At 49.6% G+C, this 17,169-nt stretch overlaps 1 protein-coding gene across 2 annotated transcripts in view; it reads right to left on the reverse strand.

Annotated features, from left to right (window-relative positions):
- The window catches only part of ICE1 (interactor of little elongation complex ELL subunit 1), a 70,558-nt gene continuing 57,002 nt past the window's right edge, over positions 3,614-17,169 (reverse strand). The window contains exons 16-20 of one of the 2 annotated variants that reach the window (XM_018065602.1): positions 16,170-16,360; positions 14,254-14,360; positions 7,201-7,299; positions 4,728-4,876; positions 3,614-3,914 (exon numbers count right to left, since the gene is read on the reverse strand). In XM_018065602.1, the coding sequence (XP_017921091.1) occupies positions 3,900-3,914; positions 4,728-4,876; positions 7,201-7,299; positions 14,254-14,360; positions 16,170-16,360 (561 nt within the window). In that variant the 3' untranslated portion in view covers positions 3,614-3,899. Of the gene's footprint in view, positions 4,877-7,200; positions 7,300-14,253; positions 14,361-16,169; positions 16,361-17,169 lie in introns of both variants that reach the window. The other variant, XM_018065601.1, reaches the window with a different exon arrangement.

A 17,169-nucleotide genomic window follows, 5' to 3' on the forward strand; every position in this document is an offset into this window, starting at 1 on the left:
CTGGATCCAAGCACAGGCAGGGAGCCCTGGTCATCAAGTCGGGCACAAAAGCCCAGGGTCCTTCATGAAAGCAAGAGGACGCTGCCATTTTCATGAACTGAACCGAAGCATCCCTCACCACTCTACACTGTAATTCTGTCTCTGTCTACCTCACTAGAACCCCTTTCTTGTGAACACAGACTGCAACACCGTGATGGCTGATTCATGAAAACAAGCCGAGCGTATGAGAGAAACGTCACACTATGAAAGCAGGGCTCCCTTAAAACCCGCTTTCAGAGGCAAGAAAAGGAACTTCCTGCTTGTTCCACCATCTAACAAGCACGCTGAATTTCTCTGAGAAAGCATCCGGGGAGTGAAGGAAATGCAACCCGGAGGTGTTTAGCTGGACGGCTCTTCCTTTCCAAAGTCCCCTCAATTCCTAGAGCGTTCCTCAGGGGGACTTGTGCAGCATCGTTGGCCTTAATCAGGCAGGTTGACCAGATTCTGGGTCACGGCTCTCTCTGCACCGTGGTTCTTCACGAGAGGACGTGCTCCTGGAGAATGGCACACATCCTGGGGGGGCAGGGGGAGTTATCCACCTTTATTCACAGCATCAGGCCACGTCATACGACCCTCCACCACACCCATCATCAGCACTGCCCACCTGGCACATTTTATTTTTGTCAAAGTATTTTGTTTTAGGATCATTAGAAAATATCCAAGAAATAATCTGACCAAACTGGCAAATATTTGCTTCTATTTTTTTTGGTGGTGGTGATGGGAGGAGGAAGGAATTACTATGAGCTTGTCGTTATTCAGTAGACAAGTTGTGTCCTACTCTTTGCGACCCCATGGACCGCAGCATGCCAGGCCTCCCTGTCCATCATCAACTCCCAGAGTTTGCTCAAACTCATGTCCGTTGAGTCGGTGATGCCATCCAACCATCTCATCCTCTGTCCCCTTCTCCTCTTGCCTTCAATCTTTCCCAGCATCAGGGTCTTTTCCAATGAGCCAGCTCTTCGCATCAGGTGGCCAAAGGATTGGAGCTTCAGCTTCAACATCCGTCTGATGCTCTTGAATACCATCTATCTTACAAGCTACTCTTTCCACGTTTTCCCCACTTAACTCCTGGAGAAAAGGGCCCGGGCAGTAAAACCACCTCTGTTCAAGGCCGCGGATGTGGGCAGACGTCTTCCAGACAGCTCAACGCAGCCCAAGGAGCCCTCTGTGTCTGGGGCCCTGCGGTTCGCAGTGGGGCCACAGCGCCCTCTAGTGGCACCACGTTGCTCCTTCCCGGCCAGGCACAAAGCCCCTTTCACGTTTCTGCAGGAAATTTGTGTTATGCTGTTTCACCCTATCTAAAAAAACCAAGTAGGCAATGTGACCAAGCATTCCTGGGGAGGGGGATTACAGCCTCAAGTGTCACCTCCAGGCTGATTTTGAGCTCCGAATGAAAAGCTGGGGCCTTCCTAGGAGTACTGGGGACAAGTCCAGTTAAGAGGGCTGGCCATGTGTATGTGGGGTGGGATGGGGAGGGGGGTGGGAGCGGGCTTCAAGAGGAGGGGACGTACATGCACCTCCGGCTGAGTCACGCTGATGTATGGCAGAAACTGTCACAATATTGTAGAGTAACTGTCCTCTAATTAAAAGTAAAAATTAAAAAAAAAACAAAAAACAAGACCGCTGGCCACACTGCTGCACACCCTTCTCCCCCCACTGCCCGTCCCTCAGGCTCGAGTCAAGCATGCGGCTGCAGGCAGAGGGCCAGGTGCCTGCTCCCAGGTGCCCTGACCTAGTCCGGCCCAGGCCCGCCCCCCCCGCCACTCCAGGTTCAAATGTTAACCTGCATTTTTGCTGCATCCATTTTAAGGGATGAAACTCTACAACCGTGTTCTGCCCAGGGACCAGGAACGATTGGTTTACCAACAGTTTAAAACAGCTTCACCCTCTGAGGGGGTCGCGGTGCGATGGGCCTGCTCAGGCATGTGTTCTCAGGAGTGATGCCAGCCTCCTAAGGGCAGAGGGGCAGCCGCGTCAGCGCCACCGGCTCCCCACCAGCTGAGAGCGCATGGGACTGCGGAGGTCAGAACATGACCTGAACCGTGGTGCTCCAGTCACTCAGCCGTGGCCGACTCTTTGCAGCCCCATGGACTATACAGCCCGCCAGGCTCGTCCGTCCATGGGACTCTCCAGACAAGGATACTGGAGTGGGTTGCCATTTCCTTCTCCAGGGGATCTTCTCGACCCAGGCATGGAACCCAAGTCTCCCGCATCGGCGGGAGGGTTCTTTACTGTGAAAGTAAAAGTCACTTAGTCATGTCCAACTCTTTGCAACCCCATGGACTGTACAGTCTATGGAATTCTTCAGAATACTGGAGTGGGTTGCCATGCCCTCCTTCAGGGGATCTTCCCAAGCCAGGAATCAAACCCAGGTTTCCTGCATTGCAGGCAGATTCTTTACCAGCTGAGCCACCAAGGAAGCCCAAGAGTACTGGAGCGGGTAGCAGTTCCCTTCTCCAGGGGATCTTCCCAACCCAGGGACAGAACCTGGGTCTCCTGCATTGCAGGCGGTCTTGACCAGCTGAGCCACCAGGGAAGCCCTCTTTGCTGTGGCCATATGACAAACCATGTGACGCCAGACAAGTTCACCCCCCAGTGTCCCCAGACCTGCCCTCTCCTCCTCACCTCCTTTTACTCTGCAACCCTCCAAGCTCAGCACACCCCCACAAGCAGCAGAATCCACCCACCCCAGCCGCTCCTCCAGGACCGTGGACCTCACAGCCTCCAGCAGCTCAGGGGCCGCTGCCTGCCCTCCTGCTCCCAACTCGGGCCAGGGCGCAGGTGCCAACATGCTTCTCGGCCAGCCCCTCCTGGCGCTTCCTCCTCTGCCCCCTCCCAGGCATCTTCAAATCACAGGAGGTGCTGAGAGAGGGAAGTTACTTGTCCTAGGTGACCACTCGCTTTAAACACCCTCCGAGCTCTGTCACCTTCCTGACGTCTGCCCCAGCTCAACTCTTGTGGGTACAGGCTCCCGGCTGCCTCCACGTGGATGTCTGCGTCCCAGCACATGCCCATGGTTTGTGGCTCCTATCACCAACCTGGAACCCCCATCCCCAACTCAAAACTGTGGGACCCCCAACTCCTTTCTGTCCTTCATCCAACTCAGCACTGTTTTCACCCCCAAGATCCATGTGACATCTGCCCCCTGCCCCTGCTGATGGTCTGTGCCCACCAGCGTCAGCCCCCTTCCCCGTCACACCTGCTCAAACCTCCCTCAGAGTGTGACTGAGCCCAGGGCTGCCCAGGTCCCAGGGAGGGGCGAGCATCCTGCTGACACAGGGCAGGCCCTTCCACCTCAGAGCCAGCACACCTGTCCACCAGGACCATTCCAGGGCCCCTCCTCTCAGGGCCTAACTCACGAGTGGCCTCCGCGCGGGAGCCCTCCTGGGCCTGCTACACTGCTCCAGGTCCCTCTGCCCCCCTCACTGCACGTAACCGAAGTCTGGGGTGACAGATCACACAAGTCTTTGAGAACCTGGCCGCTTTCTTCACCAGCTCCCACCAGCCAGGCTCTGGCCCGGACCACGCGCTCCGGAGACAGAGGGAGAAAGAAGGAACACACAGACAAAAAGCATCCCAAGGGCGAGGCAGAGGTTTCTTTTTATAAATCTCCATCTGTTATAATTCCTTTAAAAACGGGGGAAGGAGTAACAGAATAGTTGTCAGAGGTAATTTTCTAAGGGGAGCATCTCTAGCTAAACGGGGACGTCCAACACTGAGGGCCAGGCAGTGCTGGCGCGGGGTCTGCCAACCCCGAAAGCCTTGGAGGGTGCGGCAGTGAGCACCCCGCGGTGTCCGTGCCCGTGTCCGCGGAGGAGGCTCCCGGGCGGCGGCTCCCGTCTTTGGTCAGCACTGGGCGCTCACTTCATCTTTGGCTGGAGTAGAAGGTGGGCAAGGGTCACTCTGTACTCACCAGGACTCATGTGCATGGCTTACTTTCACTTTTTATTATAAAAAAACACATACAAGAATTTTAAGAAATGATGACTAGTGGACAAATCAGGACCAGGGTGAGTTATTAAACCCATTTTTCTCTGTACAAATACTAAAATTCCGAAAAGTGGAATATCATCAAATGTGAGACACATTGTTGGCTGTCCGTATATACAGGGCACACGCGGGGGCCCGCCTGCGCAGGGCTGGGTGCAGACTCTGCGAGTCTGGACTCGCTCTGTCCTCCCTGGGCGTGGGCTGAGCGGTGGGAGAGGTGCCCCGGGTCTCTACCCTGAGCAGCGGCGGCCCCTGCCGGTGAGGACACTGGCAGAGTCTTCAGCCTCCGCCGCACTTGCTCCCAGTCAGTTGTTTGGGCACAAGGTCCAAAACTGGCTCAGGAACCAAATTAATGTTTTTATATTAAACTCATTACAAAATGCCACTCAGTTTCAAAAAGCGACCAAAAAAAAACACTTTCTGCAGCAAAAAAGGGCTAAGTTCAAGTTTCTGTTGTTTGACCAAGACACACAAATTCCAGTCCAAACGTCCGTGCTCACCACAACCGGAAGGGAGACTTGCGTGGCTCGGGGCCAGCCCCGGTGTCTCGGCCTCGGCCCAGGGGGCGCAGCCCGACCTCTCCCCAGGGCCCGGGGCTGCATCCTGGAGGCCAGCTGACCACCGGCCCCGAAACGCGTGAAGGCACTTGGGCGCGGCGTGGGCGCTCAGCCTCGCCCCTCCGCGCACAGCGCGCCCACCTCGTCCAGGGCACCAAGCACCGCGGCGGGGACGCTGCGCGCCGTCTCCCTGCGCCAGGCCTCCAGGATCTTGGAGATCTCCGCCGGGTTGCTGGGGCTCAGGTCGCACAAGGCATACACTGCGGCCAGCTGGACCCCCCATGGGATATCTGAAAAGCATTTCCATATCAATCATCACAAGAGAAAAGCTCTGCCCTTCACAATCTTAATGTTGTTAATCTAGTGAATCGCTGTTCATATACTTTCTGCCAGCAATGAAAACTAATAATAATAAAAACAAAATCGACAATGAAAGAAAAGCTCATTAAGTCCTCCCAGGAATGGAAGAAACAAAACGGAGCCCAGTCTTGACAGGCCCTTGGTGATGCTGGCACCCTGGGATGGCGTGCGGAGCAGAGGGCACATAGGGAGTGCCCCTCCTCCGGACTACAGCCAAGCTCTCCAGTGGCAGCTCTGGAAGGACCACACCCAGCACTTAAGGTTCAACAGAATACGGATCCCAAAGCATCCATCAAATAAATGACTCCATTTTCCCAAGGCAAGTATTTACACATGGACTTTGGAAAGGAAAAACATAATGAAATGAGAGCAAATGAGAAACTGGTTTTTAGTATGAAAGTGTTAGTCACTCAGTCGTGTCCAACTCTCTGCAACTCCATGGACTGTAGCCCGCCAGACTCCTCTGTCCATGGGATTCTCCAGGCAAGCATACTGGAGTGGGCTGCCATTCTCTCCTCCAGGGGGTATTTCTGGCCCGGGGATCAAGCCTGGGTCTCCTGCTTTGTCTGCACGCTCTTTCCTGTCTGAGCGACCAGTGGAGCCGGATACAGCGCAGCAAACACTCTCACACCTGAGCAGAGTGCACGGTCACAGACATGGCACTGCACTGTAGACCAGAGCTAGCGTACAGATTATGGTACGTAAGGGTTCCCGTTTAGCCTGAGTTTATTTAGGAGTTATTTAATTCAAGCTTAATTTAGTTCAATTTTACTCGCTAAGTTGTCCCCGACTCCTGCGACTCCGTGGGCTGGAGTCTGCCGGGCTCCTCTGTCCATACAATTCTCCAGGCAAGAATACTGGAGTGGGTTGCCATTTCCTTCTCCAATTTTAGTTAAATTCACTAAACTATTTAGTTTAAAAAATTTAGGAGTCATTTCTTTAACCTTATTATTCACTATACACTGTTAGTGATACAGTGTTCAACAGGAAGCGTCACACAACCCACAGGCTCAGGTGGCGATGCTGTGGGTGCGGGCAGTGCTGCTCCAGCTTTAGAGTGACTTCCCCGTTCAGCTACATGGCCACCAGAGAAGGGGACACAAGGCTAAAACAAAAAGCCTAACAGAGGAGTCACAGGGGGCGTGAAAGCCACTGTGATGAGCAGGAGTGCGTGCGCAGCTGTGGCTCTGGCCTCAGGCCCAGCTGTGAGCTGGCGGCACGATCCAGTTCGCGGTCTCTCCTGGGGCGTCAGCTTCCTGAGCATAACACAGCCAGCGCCGCCCAGGAGGGCTGTCCGGGGACCCCTATGCTGCACTGGCGGCAGGCCCAAGTGAGTCCCCTCGAGCCTCCTTCCTCACAGGAAATGTCTGAGCTGGCGGCTCTGGGGACAGTCCATCAGCCACCTTCCAGCAACTCTAAGATGACAACACCCTGTCTAGACTGGAAGGGAACATGCTCCAGACGGGAGGGGAACACCGTCTAGCGGGAAGGGAACACTCTCACGGGCATTATCTCAGCAGATCAAAGAGAAAGAAGTTCTCAGCAGCTCAACCTGCCGAGTCTCACCCTGAAAGAGGACAATCTAGAGGTTAAGCTCATCTGGGATGTAGATTTCAGATGTCACTGTGCGCTCCTGATGGAAGCTGTGTAAACTCATTACCTCTTGATGGCACAGCATTCAAATAAAAACAAGAGGGGCTCACTGCTTCAAAGGGTCACTTTTTGAGTTTTAAGCTCTTCCCGAATAAGACTATAAAATTACATGCTCTGCGGTATGCACATTAAAGGAAATAGGTAGCGTGAAGACTGGCTCAGGGGTTTCCAGTCTCGGAGTTGTCCCGGGTGCTACGGACAGACACCCAGGCTGCAGTGAAGCCGCTGCTTCTCATGTGTGACCCCACTTATCATCAGGACACACCTTCGGCCGGGCGCGTGGGGACAGCGGGGGTCACGGGGCGGCATGAAGCCAGTGCCAACGGCTGCTGAGACAGAATGCCAGCACCAGGTCAGGAAGAGTCCCTTCCTCCTTAGGGGTTCGCCACCCAAGGGCATGAGTGGCGACCACGGAAACGGCAGGAAACCCACACAGGTTCTAATGCCGGTGCTGAGAGCACAGGCAGAATGTGGCTTCGTCAAACTCACGCCCGAGCAGTGGGGGACACGCAGAGCACGGCACACGGTTAAGAACGCGAGAGACACTGGATGAGAGGAATGCAAATGATCTGAAAATAAGTGTGATAGACAGAAGCTGTACCTTCATCCTGCGCATGCTGGATAAACATACCAATCACCGTACTAATGTTCTTCACCGCAGACGGGAACCCTTCCTTCAAACCCAACTGACCTAAACGACCTAGAGGGGGGAAAAAAAAAAATGTAAACAACCTTGGGTTAACTGCTAACTTTTCATAAGAATTTAAAACTTATGTTTCCTTTTGTTCAACATTATGTGCACTGATCTTCAGGATCTGAAACCGGGTTGTTGCTGCTGCTGCTGCTTAATTGCTCAGTCGTGTCCGACTCTTTTGAGACCCCACGGACTGTAGCCCACCAGGCTCCTCTGTCCATGGGCTTCCCGAGGCAAGAACACTGGAATGGGTTGCCATTCCCTTCTCCAGGGGGTCTTCCTGACCCAGGGATGGAACCCGGGTCTCCTGCATTGCAGGTGGGGTCTTTACTGCCGAGCCACCAGAAAGCCCAGTGTCAAAGAAGTACACCCACAATTACTCCAACAGGCTATTGAAGTACTCCTCTCATCAGCTACAGACTGTCCCGAGACCAGATTTTCTCCAAATACCTCAACCAGAACAACGTGCAGCCACATGAGAATGCAAAGCAGCTATGGGAAACCAGACAGTGAAGAGGCTTACAACAAGATAAGGTTCCATTCTATTTTTGTTTGGAGATGGCTGGTTTTCATTAAAAATGCCATTTATAACTACTAGTATCATTTTATTAATTTCAAATGAATAGCCAAAATTTTTTTAAAGTATGAGTTCTAATTTCAACTACAGTCATTGACACACAAAACCTGGGCTGACAAAAGTTCTTTGGGGGTCTTACCAGGGAACTCACCAGGACAACGCTTCTCGCCGAGCCGCCACTCACCTGGGGGCACTGGCCTGCTCCAGAGCAGGACCCCTCCCTGCCGCAGAGCCAGCCGTGTGGCCTGCCCCCTCTCGCGTGGGAGGGGGTTCCAGGGCGAGCCTTAGATGCCGCTGTGCCCAGGGCCACTCCCCGGGCTCTTGCGGCCAGGTCACCCTGCCCAGGCACCCCTGTGCCCACGTGCTTTCTCAGTGCTACAGACAGCCCACAGCTTTGTCTGTGAACCAGTCTACCTGGCCCTCTGTGTTGGCCACGGAGAAACCGAGGCACGGGGCACCACAGGAGCCGGTCACTCTGCATCCCCCGTAGGCGCTCGCAGTACTGGTCACATGCACCCTGGATGCTGCAATAGACACAGCCCTCCAGGAAACTCTTTCTACCAGGGACTCCCCGGGTAAAGCCTAACCCGGGGTGAAACCGTAAACGTCTGGATCCTGTCTCAGGCAGTCCTTCACTGAGGCTGAAAAGTAACAGACTTCAGAGATGAGAAAGTCAAGGCACTGTCACTCTTAAATACCTCCTTGCATGAGGTCAAAGTGCTAAGTGCCTGTCCCCAGCCCTGTCCCCTGAGACCATCTATGAGGAGTGTTCAGTGCACGACTCACAGCAGAGAAAGCGGTAGGGTGCATGCCTCCACAGCTGTGGGGCCACGTGGCTGTGTCCCCAGGAAACACGTGGGCTTCCCTGGTGGCTCAGCAGTAAAGAATCCACCTGCTGGTACAGGGAATGTGGGTTCAATCCCTGGACTGGGAAAGCTCCCTGGAGAAGAGAATGGCAACCCACCTCAGTGTTCCTGCCTGGAGAATCCCATGGACAGAGGAGCCTGGAGGGCTACCACCTACGGGGTCGCAAAGAGTCGGACACGACTCAGCGACTGCAGCATCACCGCCAGGTAACACCTGACTGTATTACACTGGGTCCTCTTCTTTTAATTAAAGATGCTTAATGAGTTGGGTTTCAGAAGCTATCTACCAGAGTAAATCAGAGATACAGTAAGAGAAACTCATGAATCTGAGTATACGGTTCAGGACTTGGCACTTACACATATGATGACTTGACAAAGACGATGGATAAATATGCTAAAGAGATGGGAAGAGAAGGCCCCCCCCCCCCAGAAGGAAATGTGGGCGAGTCCAAGGCAGCTGGGCCACAATGAAATTCAGGTAAGAAACATGGAGGTGATCTCAGATCAAAGACAACACGCTCCACACTCAGGGAGGCCTGAGGAGAGCTGAGGGTCATAGGGAATGTGGCCTAGTCTACAGGGCAGGGCTCAGAGCCGGACAGTCACCCAGGGCTCTCTGTCACGGTTTTATATGCAGGTATGTTAGGGAAAGGATGTTAAGACAGCTCCACAGAAAAGCTGAATGACGTGGCGAGACCCTGGACAGAAATGAAGCAGGACTGGCTACCGCAGGAGACGTGCAAACCCTGGTGGGAGGGACAGGGCCGCCCGAGCTCGGGGCTCTGCTGACCTCAGCCGGGCTGTTTAAGAGTTAGAACGCTCGGGGCAGCAAGTGGTATCATGTGGCTTTATATGCCTCTGTATCCAGTGGAGGCCGACTTCCAGCCTCACTCCACTCCCTTTCGACTCAGGACCTCAGACGCACTCACCTCTCCCCACACCCCAGCTCTGCCGGGCTCTCCACTCCTCCAGAGCCCTGAGCTCCACTGGCATTCAGGCAGGTTAATAATCAGGCGTGCCCACGGTGTGTGCTCACGGTGGTGTTCACACTCCAACCCTGCACCAGACGGCCTTGGATCATCCTGCTTTATTTCCCAAGAAGCAGAAACCCCACTGGGATTTACACATTTAGAGTTAAGAATGCAGATGATTCCTGTTTCATGAACACCTGCTGTGTGACTTCATTTATTATTATGAAGTCATACTAACCAACTTAATTATTCGCTAAATTCTTTAGCAACTGTCAGCTTCAGAAACTGTTAAGATGGTTCTCCAACGCTTTCTTCTCAGAAACGGCTCAAACTCCACCTGAGATGAGTGCATGGGAAGGACAGCACCTGTCCCGCCCTAAACATCTCAGGATTCCGCCCCGTCCTCAGACTGGGCCTCACGGGTGCCCAGCCCCAGCCCCCCACTAAGGAAGTCCCCAGCACCCGCTGTGCATGGGGGTCAGGAGAGCCTTCAGTGCCAACAGACACCGAGCGAAGCTCGCTGAGGCCCTCCTGGAACGGCCTGGCGGCCCCCTGCCCTCTGCACACCAGCCTTTCAGGCATGTGAGCTCCGCCCGCCCTGGTCCTCCTGTGACCAGGCAGCGTTTGCCAGGTAGGCCAGACTCTTGTTATTTTCCACGTGACACTTGCTTCCTAATTACCCTTCCTTTGATCTACATTTACATCTACATTACTGTTTTATTATACAGTACTGTTAACTAAATATTAATTATCCATTATTAATTACTCCTATGGGCTTTCATGGTGCTCAGATAGTAAAGAATCCACCTGCAGGATGGGAGACCGGAGTTTGATTCCTGGGTCGGGAAGATCCCCTGGAGGAGGGCATGGCAACCCACCCCAGTATTCTTGCCTGGAGAGAGTATTCTTGCATGGACAGAGGAGCTGGGCTGGCTACAGTCCATGGGGTCACAAAGAGATGGACATGAATTATTGCTGTAAGATACACAACTGCATTATATGTCACTCTTAATTATGTAAATATATATATATTACTCTAAATAATATGTCATCAAATCTTACAAACTATTCTGTCAAAGTGTTAGTTGCTCAGTTCAGTTCAGTTCAGTCACTCAGTCGTGTCTGACTCTTTGCGACCCCATGAATCCCAGCATGCCAGGCCTCCCTGTCCATCACCATCTCCCGGAGTTCACTCAAACTCATGTCCATCGAGTCAGTGATGCCATCCAGCCATCTCATCCTGTCTCATCCCCTTCTCGTCCTGCCCGTAATCCCTCCCAGCATCAGAGTCTTTTCCAATGAGTCAACTCTTTGCATGAGGTGGCCAAAGTACTAGAGTTTCAGAGTCAGCATCATTCCTTCCAAAGAAATCCCAGTCGTGTCCAACTCTTTAACCCCAAGGACTATAGTCCGCCAGCCTCCTCTGTGAATGGAATTCTCTAGACACAGAGGAGAATTCTCAAGAGGTACGAACAATCCTTCTTGAATCCGTAAGAGAAGCTGCTACTGAAACCAGGGTTTCCAGACACACTGATGCCATCACCTGACAGCTAGAAATGCAGCTACTGGCCCGTCCGTGTTCTGGCGGCCCCGCCTGGGACACTGATCTCACAGGCTCAGGAGAGCTGCGCCCTAAGAAGCCATCTGTGCTCCCACATCTCCATGCTTTCCTGTTCGGAATCTTAACTCCAAGTATATGTTGGGTTATCTTCAGTGAAAATTAGTAAATGTCCACCTTGCCACCAGGCTGTTGTCAAGACTCAGCTTAAGTATTTATTTGCAACATTCCTAAGTTTGCAGGCGAATGTGCACAGTGCATGTCAGCAGACACAGCAACAAAAGCAGTCAGAGCCATTGTATTTCTTCCTGTGATCCACTTACACGACTGATTTACACGACTTAAAAATTCTTAAACCTCATTTCAAATGGTATTATCTTTGAGTTTTAATTAAATGCCAAAGATACAGAGGATGAGACTGTTTCAACTTTTTTTGACCTCATGGACTGCAGGACGCCAGGCGTCCCCGTCTTTCACCATCTAACGGAGTTTGTTCAAACTCATGTCCACTGAACTGGTGATGCCATCCAGCCATTTCCTCCTCTGTCATCCCCTTCTCCTCCCACCTTCAATCTTTCCCAGCATCAGGGTCTTTTCCAATGAGTCAGTTCTTCACATCAGATGGCCAAAGTATTGGAGCTTCAGCTTCAGCATCAGTCCTTCCAAAGAACATTCAGGACTGACTCCCTTTAGGATTTACTGGTTGGATCTTCTTGCAGTACAAGAGACTCTCAAAGAGTTCTCCAACACCACAGTTCAAAAGCATCAATTCTTTGGTGCTCAGCTTTCTTTACGGTCCAACTCTTACATCCATACGTGACTACTGGGAAAACCATAGCTCTGACTAGATGGACCTTTGTCGGCAATGTAATGTCTCTGGTTTTTAGTATGCTGTCTAGGTTGGTCATAGCTTTTCTTCCAAGGAGCAAGAGTCTTTTAATTTCATGGCTGTAGTCACCATCTGCAGGGACTTTGGAGCCCAGGAAAATAAATCTGTCACTATTTCCACTGTTTCTCCATCTATTTGCCATGAAGTGATGGGACTGGATCCCATGATCTTAGTTTTTTGAACGTTTTAAGCCAACTTTTTCACTCTCCGCTTTCACCTTCATCAAGAGGCTCTTTAGTTCCTCTTCACTTTCTGCCATAGGTGTTGTCATCTGTGTATCTGCTGCTGCTGCTAAGTCACTTCAGTTGTGTTTGACTCTGTGAGACCCCACAGAAGGCTGCCCACTGGGCTCTCCCATCCCTGGGATCCTCCAGGCAAGAACACTGGAATGGGTTGCCATTTCCTTCTCCAGTGCATGAAAGTGAAAAGTGAAAGTGAAGTCGCTCAGTCGTGTCCAACTCTTAGCGACCCCATGGACTGCAGCCTACCAGGCTCCACCGTCCATGGGATTTTCCAGGCAAGAGTACTGGAGTGGGGTGCCATCGCCTTCTCTGCTGCGTATCTGAGGTTATTTATTGATATTTTTCCTTGCAATCTTGATTCCAGCTTGTGCTTCATCTAGCCCAGTATTTTGCATGATGTACACTGCATATAAGTTAAATAAGCAGGGTGACAATTTACAGCCTTGATTTACTCCTTTTCCTATTTGGAACGAGTCTGTTGTTCCATGTCCAGTTCTAACTGTTGCTTCTTGACCTGCATACAGATTTCTCAGAAGGCAGGTTAAGGTGATCTGGTATTCCCATCTCTTTAAGAATTTTCCAGTTTGTTGTGATCCACACAGTCAAAGGATTTAGTATAGTCAATGAAGCAGATGTTTTTTCTCTTGCTTTTTCTATGATCCAACAGATGTTGGCAATTTGATCCCTGGTTCTTCTGTCTTTTCTAAGTCCAGCCTGACCATCTGGAAATTCTCGGTTCACATACTATTGAAGCCTAGCTTGGAGAATTTTGAGCATTATTTTGCTAGCATGTGAAATGAGTGCAATTGTGTGGTAGTTTGAGCATTCTTTGGCATTGCCTTTCTTTGGGACTGGAATGAAAACTGATTTTTTCCAGTCCTGTGGCCACTGCTGAGTTTTCCAAATTTGCTGGCATACTGAGTGCAGCACTTTAACAGCATCACCTTTAAGGATTTGAAATAGCTCAACTGAAATTCCATCACCTCCACTAGCTTTGTTCACAGTGATGTTTCCTAAGGCCCACGTGACTTCTCACTCCAAGATGTGTGTGTAGTCATAACTATCTTCAATGACCTAATGGGCCCTGACAAAGGAATTGGGTGAACCCAGTTTTGTTTGCTCCCAGGAGATGAATACATGGCAGAGAGTCAGTTCATAGTAAAGACAGCCTTCTAATAACGAATAGATCATATCAGTGATAATGAAATAACCTAGGGAATGGAGAGCAGTTTGTCAGAGATGTGGCATAAAAAGGAAGAAAGTAAGTCAGAGAAAAAGTAAAGGCGTGTAAGGAGCAAACGGAGCAGCAGGACTGGAGGGCCGCCGAGGGCCTCTTCAGAGCTGAGGCCAAAACTACCCGCTTCATTGAGAATATTCTTAAGCAGTGATTTTACTTTCTGTATATTCAGCTTAGAATTGTACAAACAAAACAAAACTAGTTCCAATTATGGAAGTACATTGTTATCCTTACTAAGCAAGTACCAAAAAAAAAGGGTGAAAGTAGGGAAGATAAACTTATTTTATAAATCAAATTAGACTATAACTTATAGCAATTTATGTATCCTGGTATGTATATATCTGTCTGTATATTAAAATTAATATCTGGGAATCAAGACTTCGATTATAAATAAAATGTACTAACAAGAAAAATCTTGACTCTCGGACAAAGATGAATAAAATGTTAACTTAGAAAGAGTATGAGTAATGAAAATTAATTTATTGCAAAAGTACCAACGCTAATGGCTGTAAAGCCAGTCATAGTGAAGTTTCAGTCAACATTTACCATTATTCCACAGTTACTCTCCCACCAAGACAGCATCAATAACAAGAACAAATTCAGTACAAGAGACAACTCACCGATGAGCCTCAGAACTGACGCTACGATGATATCAGGAGTGTAGGCGATGTTCGGATGCCCTTTTCTGTACTTTATCCACCTGTCCATCACAGGCCACAGCTCCTTGCTGCAAGATAACAACAAACATAGACACGTATGTATGTGTATGAAAGTATGCACGCCCACCATGGCTCAAATATTAAGAACCTATCTAAAAGTGGTGTATAAGTGACAACCAGTGACGAAGAGGAACTTCTAAAGATGTAGCATTTTTGGCTAACAATAGAACAGACTCTGAAAACTCAGACTTTCCAACTATTCAGGATCTCAGTGCTCACAGTGGCTTTAAAAAAGCTGCAAACACCCGTGCTGGCATCTTTATTCTGTTTAGACCCTTTCACAAGGCAAAGTACCCAGTATCGTCCCCAAGCTGCAGAACTGGAAGCAGCAGAGTCTGGATTTTCATGTGGACCATCTAGACATCAGGAGCACCTGTGTTCTAGAAGCCTCATTTCCTGGGGAGGAGCAAGGACAGTCTGTACTTCATAAAAAAGAACTAAACCAGAGGAAATGAACCACACTTCACAGGGATTAAAGGAGCTTTCTACTGAACAGTGGCAATTCCTCTTTGCTTTCTCTTTTCAAAAATGTATTAACTTCTTACATAGTATTTATAACATTAGAAAAGTTTAATACAGACAAACGAAAGGAAAATGTAAATTAAAAGCACCCCAAATAACACACTGTCAGTTAACTATCATTCTTTTAATTTGGGGCTTTTCCTTCCACACACGTCTACACCTGCATTTATGTAAGAAACACACAGTGACCACAGAGCTCAGGGATCAGGGTCACAAGTCGCTCAGGTAGGGATCCTGCCTTTCACCACTCTGTCCACTCCACCGGGGGGACCCTGGACAAAGCAGCTCTCCCTGGCACCGTCCACAGTGGCCTCACCTTTCACTGGGAGAAGGGCCCTGCCCCCAGCTCCTAGGAAGAGGGGACCCAGGGTAGCCACTCGCTCGTCATTACACAGCAGAGAACCGATGGCCCTGGCACTTTCTTAGTAACAGGCTACAAAACACTTTCGTCTCAACACATACAGATCTATGCAGCACGGCTCTTAATTCTAAAATGGCTGTGCCTCCTTACACAGACGCCCCAGAATTCAGTGATCTGTTGCTTCACATTTAGATGTGGCATCTTTTCCCAGTGTTAGGAGAAAACAAGTTTCCACAGGATATCAAGATACATACTATCAATCCTTTGGGGATTCCTTTTCAATGTCATAAGCCCCTTTAAACCAGCCTCTCTCAGTCAGAGTTGTAAGAAAATTAAGGTTATATTCAACCACAGAACAATTATAAATACTTGACTATTTTTCCATTCTCCAAAGATGCTGCATATTTGATGCACAGAGAAAAGTTAGCTCATTACACAAAACAGATGCCTGAGCATATCAGACTCCGTTCTCTCCTGCAACTCCAGCGAGAAGAGGCGCCAGGGCAGAATCCCGAACAGCCCTGCTCCTATGGCCTCTCCATAGCACCTGAACGTTATGACAGTGGTCATGGCATTCCATCTACACGTGCTCGCGGAGCGCCTCGCTTGAGTAGGCACAGGTCTCCACGTGCCAGGGAGGCCAGGGAACCAAAGACCCCCCACTCATCAGATCCATTTCCCATTGGGAAAGAGAGTAATGAGAGAATACAATGAAAAGTAGTGAAAGGTACCATAAGAAAATACAGTGAGGGGATGTCACAGCCACACTGGCATTTTACAAGCAGTTTTATTAACTCTTATCCAAATCAAAACGTGCCTTCTAAACAGTTCAGCTGCCTTAAAAGGAAAAATGGTTCAAACCACAATTCGGCAATCGCTGAATGGATGACTGACAATTCAAATAATCCAGCCTGAGTCAGGAGAGCAGTCGTACCTGATAATGTTGTCGTGCGTCCAAACCCACTTCTGATGGCAGCAGAGCAGATCGATGGCACATACGTGCTCCCAAGTGCTATCACTCAGGTCTTCCCCAAACCTTGCACTGGGCTGAAATTCTGTTTTTGGACATAACTGTATGGTCAAAAGCAGCTTAGAAACCATGAAGCCAACATCTACAGGCGCATTCTAGCAAATAAAGGGAAAAAAAAGGGAATTTAGAATTTCGAATGTAACGCACCTTCTGTGGGTGATCTTAAGGCACACAACGAGCATCAGATGAATCATCATGTCACTTTAAAAGACACCCTTTGAAAGCTGGATTTTGAAGAGGGAACTGCGTTTATCTAGGCATAGTACCTGTCCCTAAATAATTATACAATAGTGCCAGAGAGGCCAGATAAAAAGCTCCAGGCACAATGCAGAAGCCAACCAGGCTAGAAAAGACTCCGCAATCCACATAGGAACACAAAGTGTCATTAACTCAAACCAGAGAATTAAAGTTACAAATAAAAAAAAGTTTTTAATATTTAAAAATTCTTTAATAAACTCATTCAGCCATCTTTCTGACCGTATGTATCAACCTGCTTTTTCCAGAAATTCAAAAAACTGAACAAGACTGTACTAGAGTCTTTCGTCTGCCTCCTTTTACAGCTGAGCCCTGTCTTTCCACGTTCTTGAGTGTAGAGGTAGTTTCAGCATGCCTTCTCACTGCTGAGCAGGGACCTGGTCATACCACGGTTTGGATATACCAAATCATGGATATACCATGGTTTGTCCTTTCACCTACTGAAGACATGTGGCTCATTTACAGCTTTAGGCTACAGTTAATAACGCTACTTTGGACATTTCTGTAGAAGCCTTTTTGTGGACATAAACTTGAATTCCCTTGGGTTCATATCAGCAGTGGATTTATAATGTTCTTCTCTTTCTCCAGTTTTTTTTTTATTGGGTTTTGTGATATAAACTGAACAAGGAGCTTTCAATCTCTGATGCCT

The sequence above is a fragment of the Capra hircus genome, chromosome 20, assembly GCF_001704415.2.
Source record: "Capra hircus breed San Clemente chromosome 20, ASM170441v1, whole genome shotgun sequence".
In the NCBI taxonomy this organism is placed as follows: Eukaryota; Metazoa; Chordata; class Mammalia; order Artiodactyla; family Bovidae; genus Capra; species Capra hircus.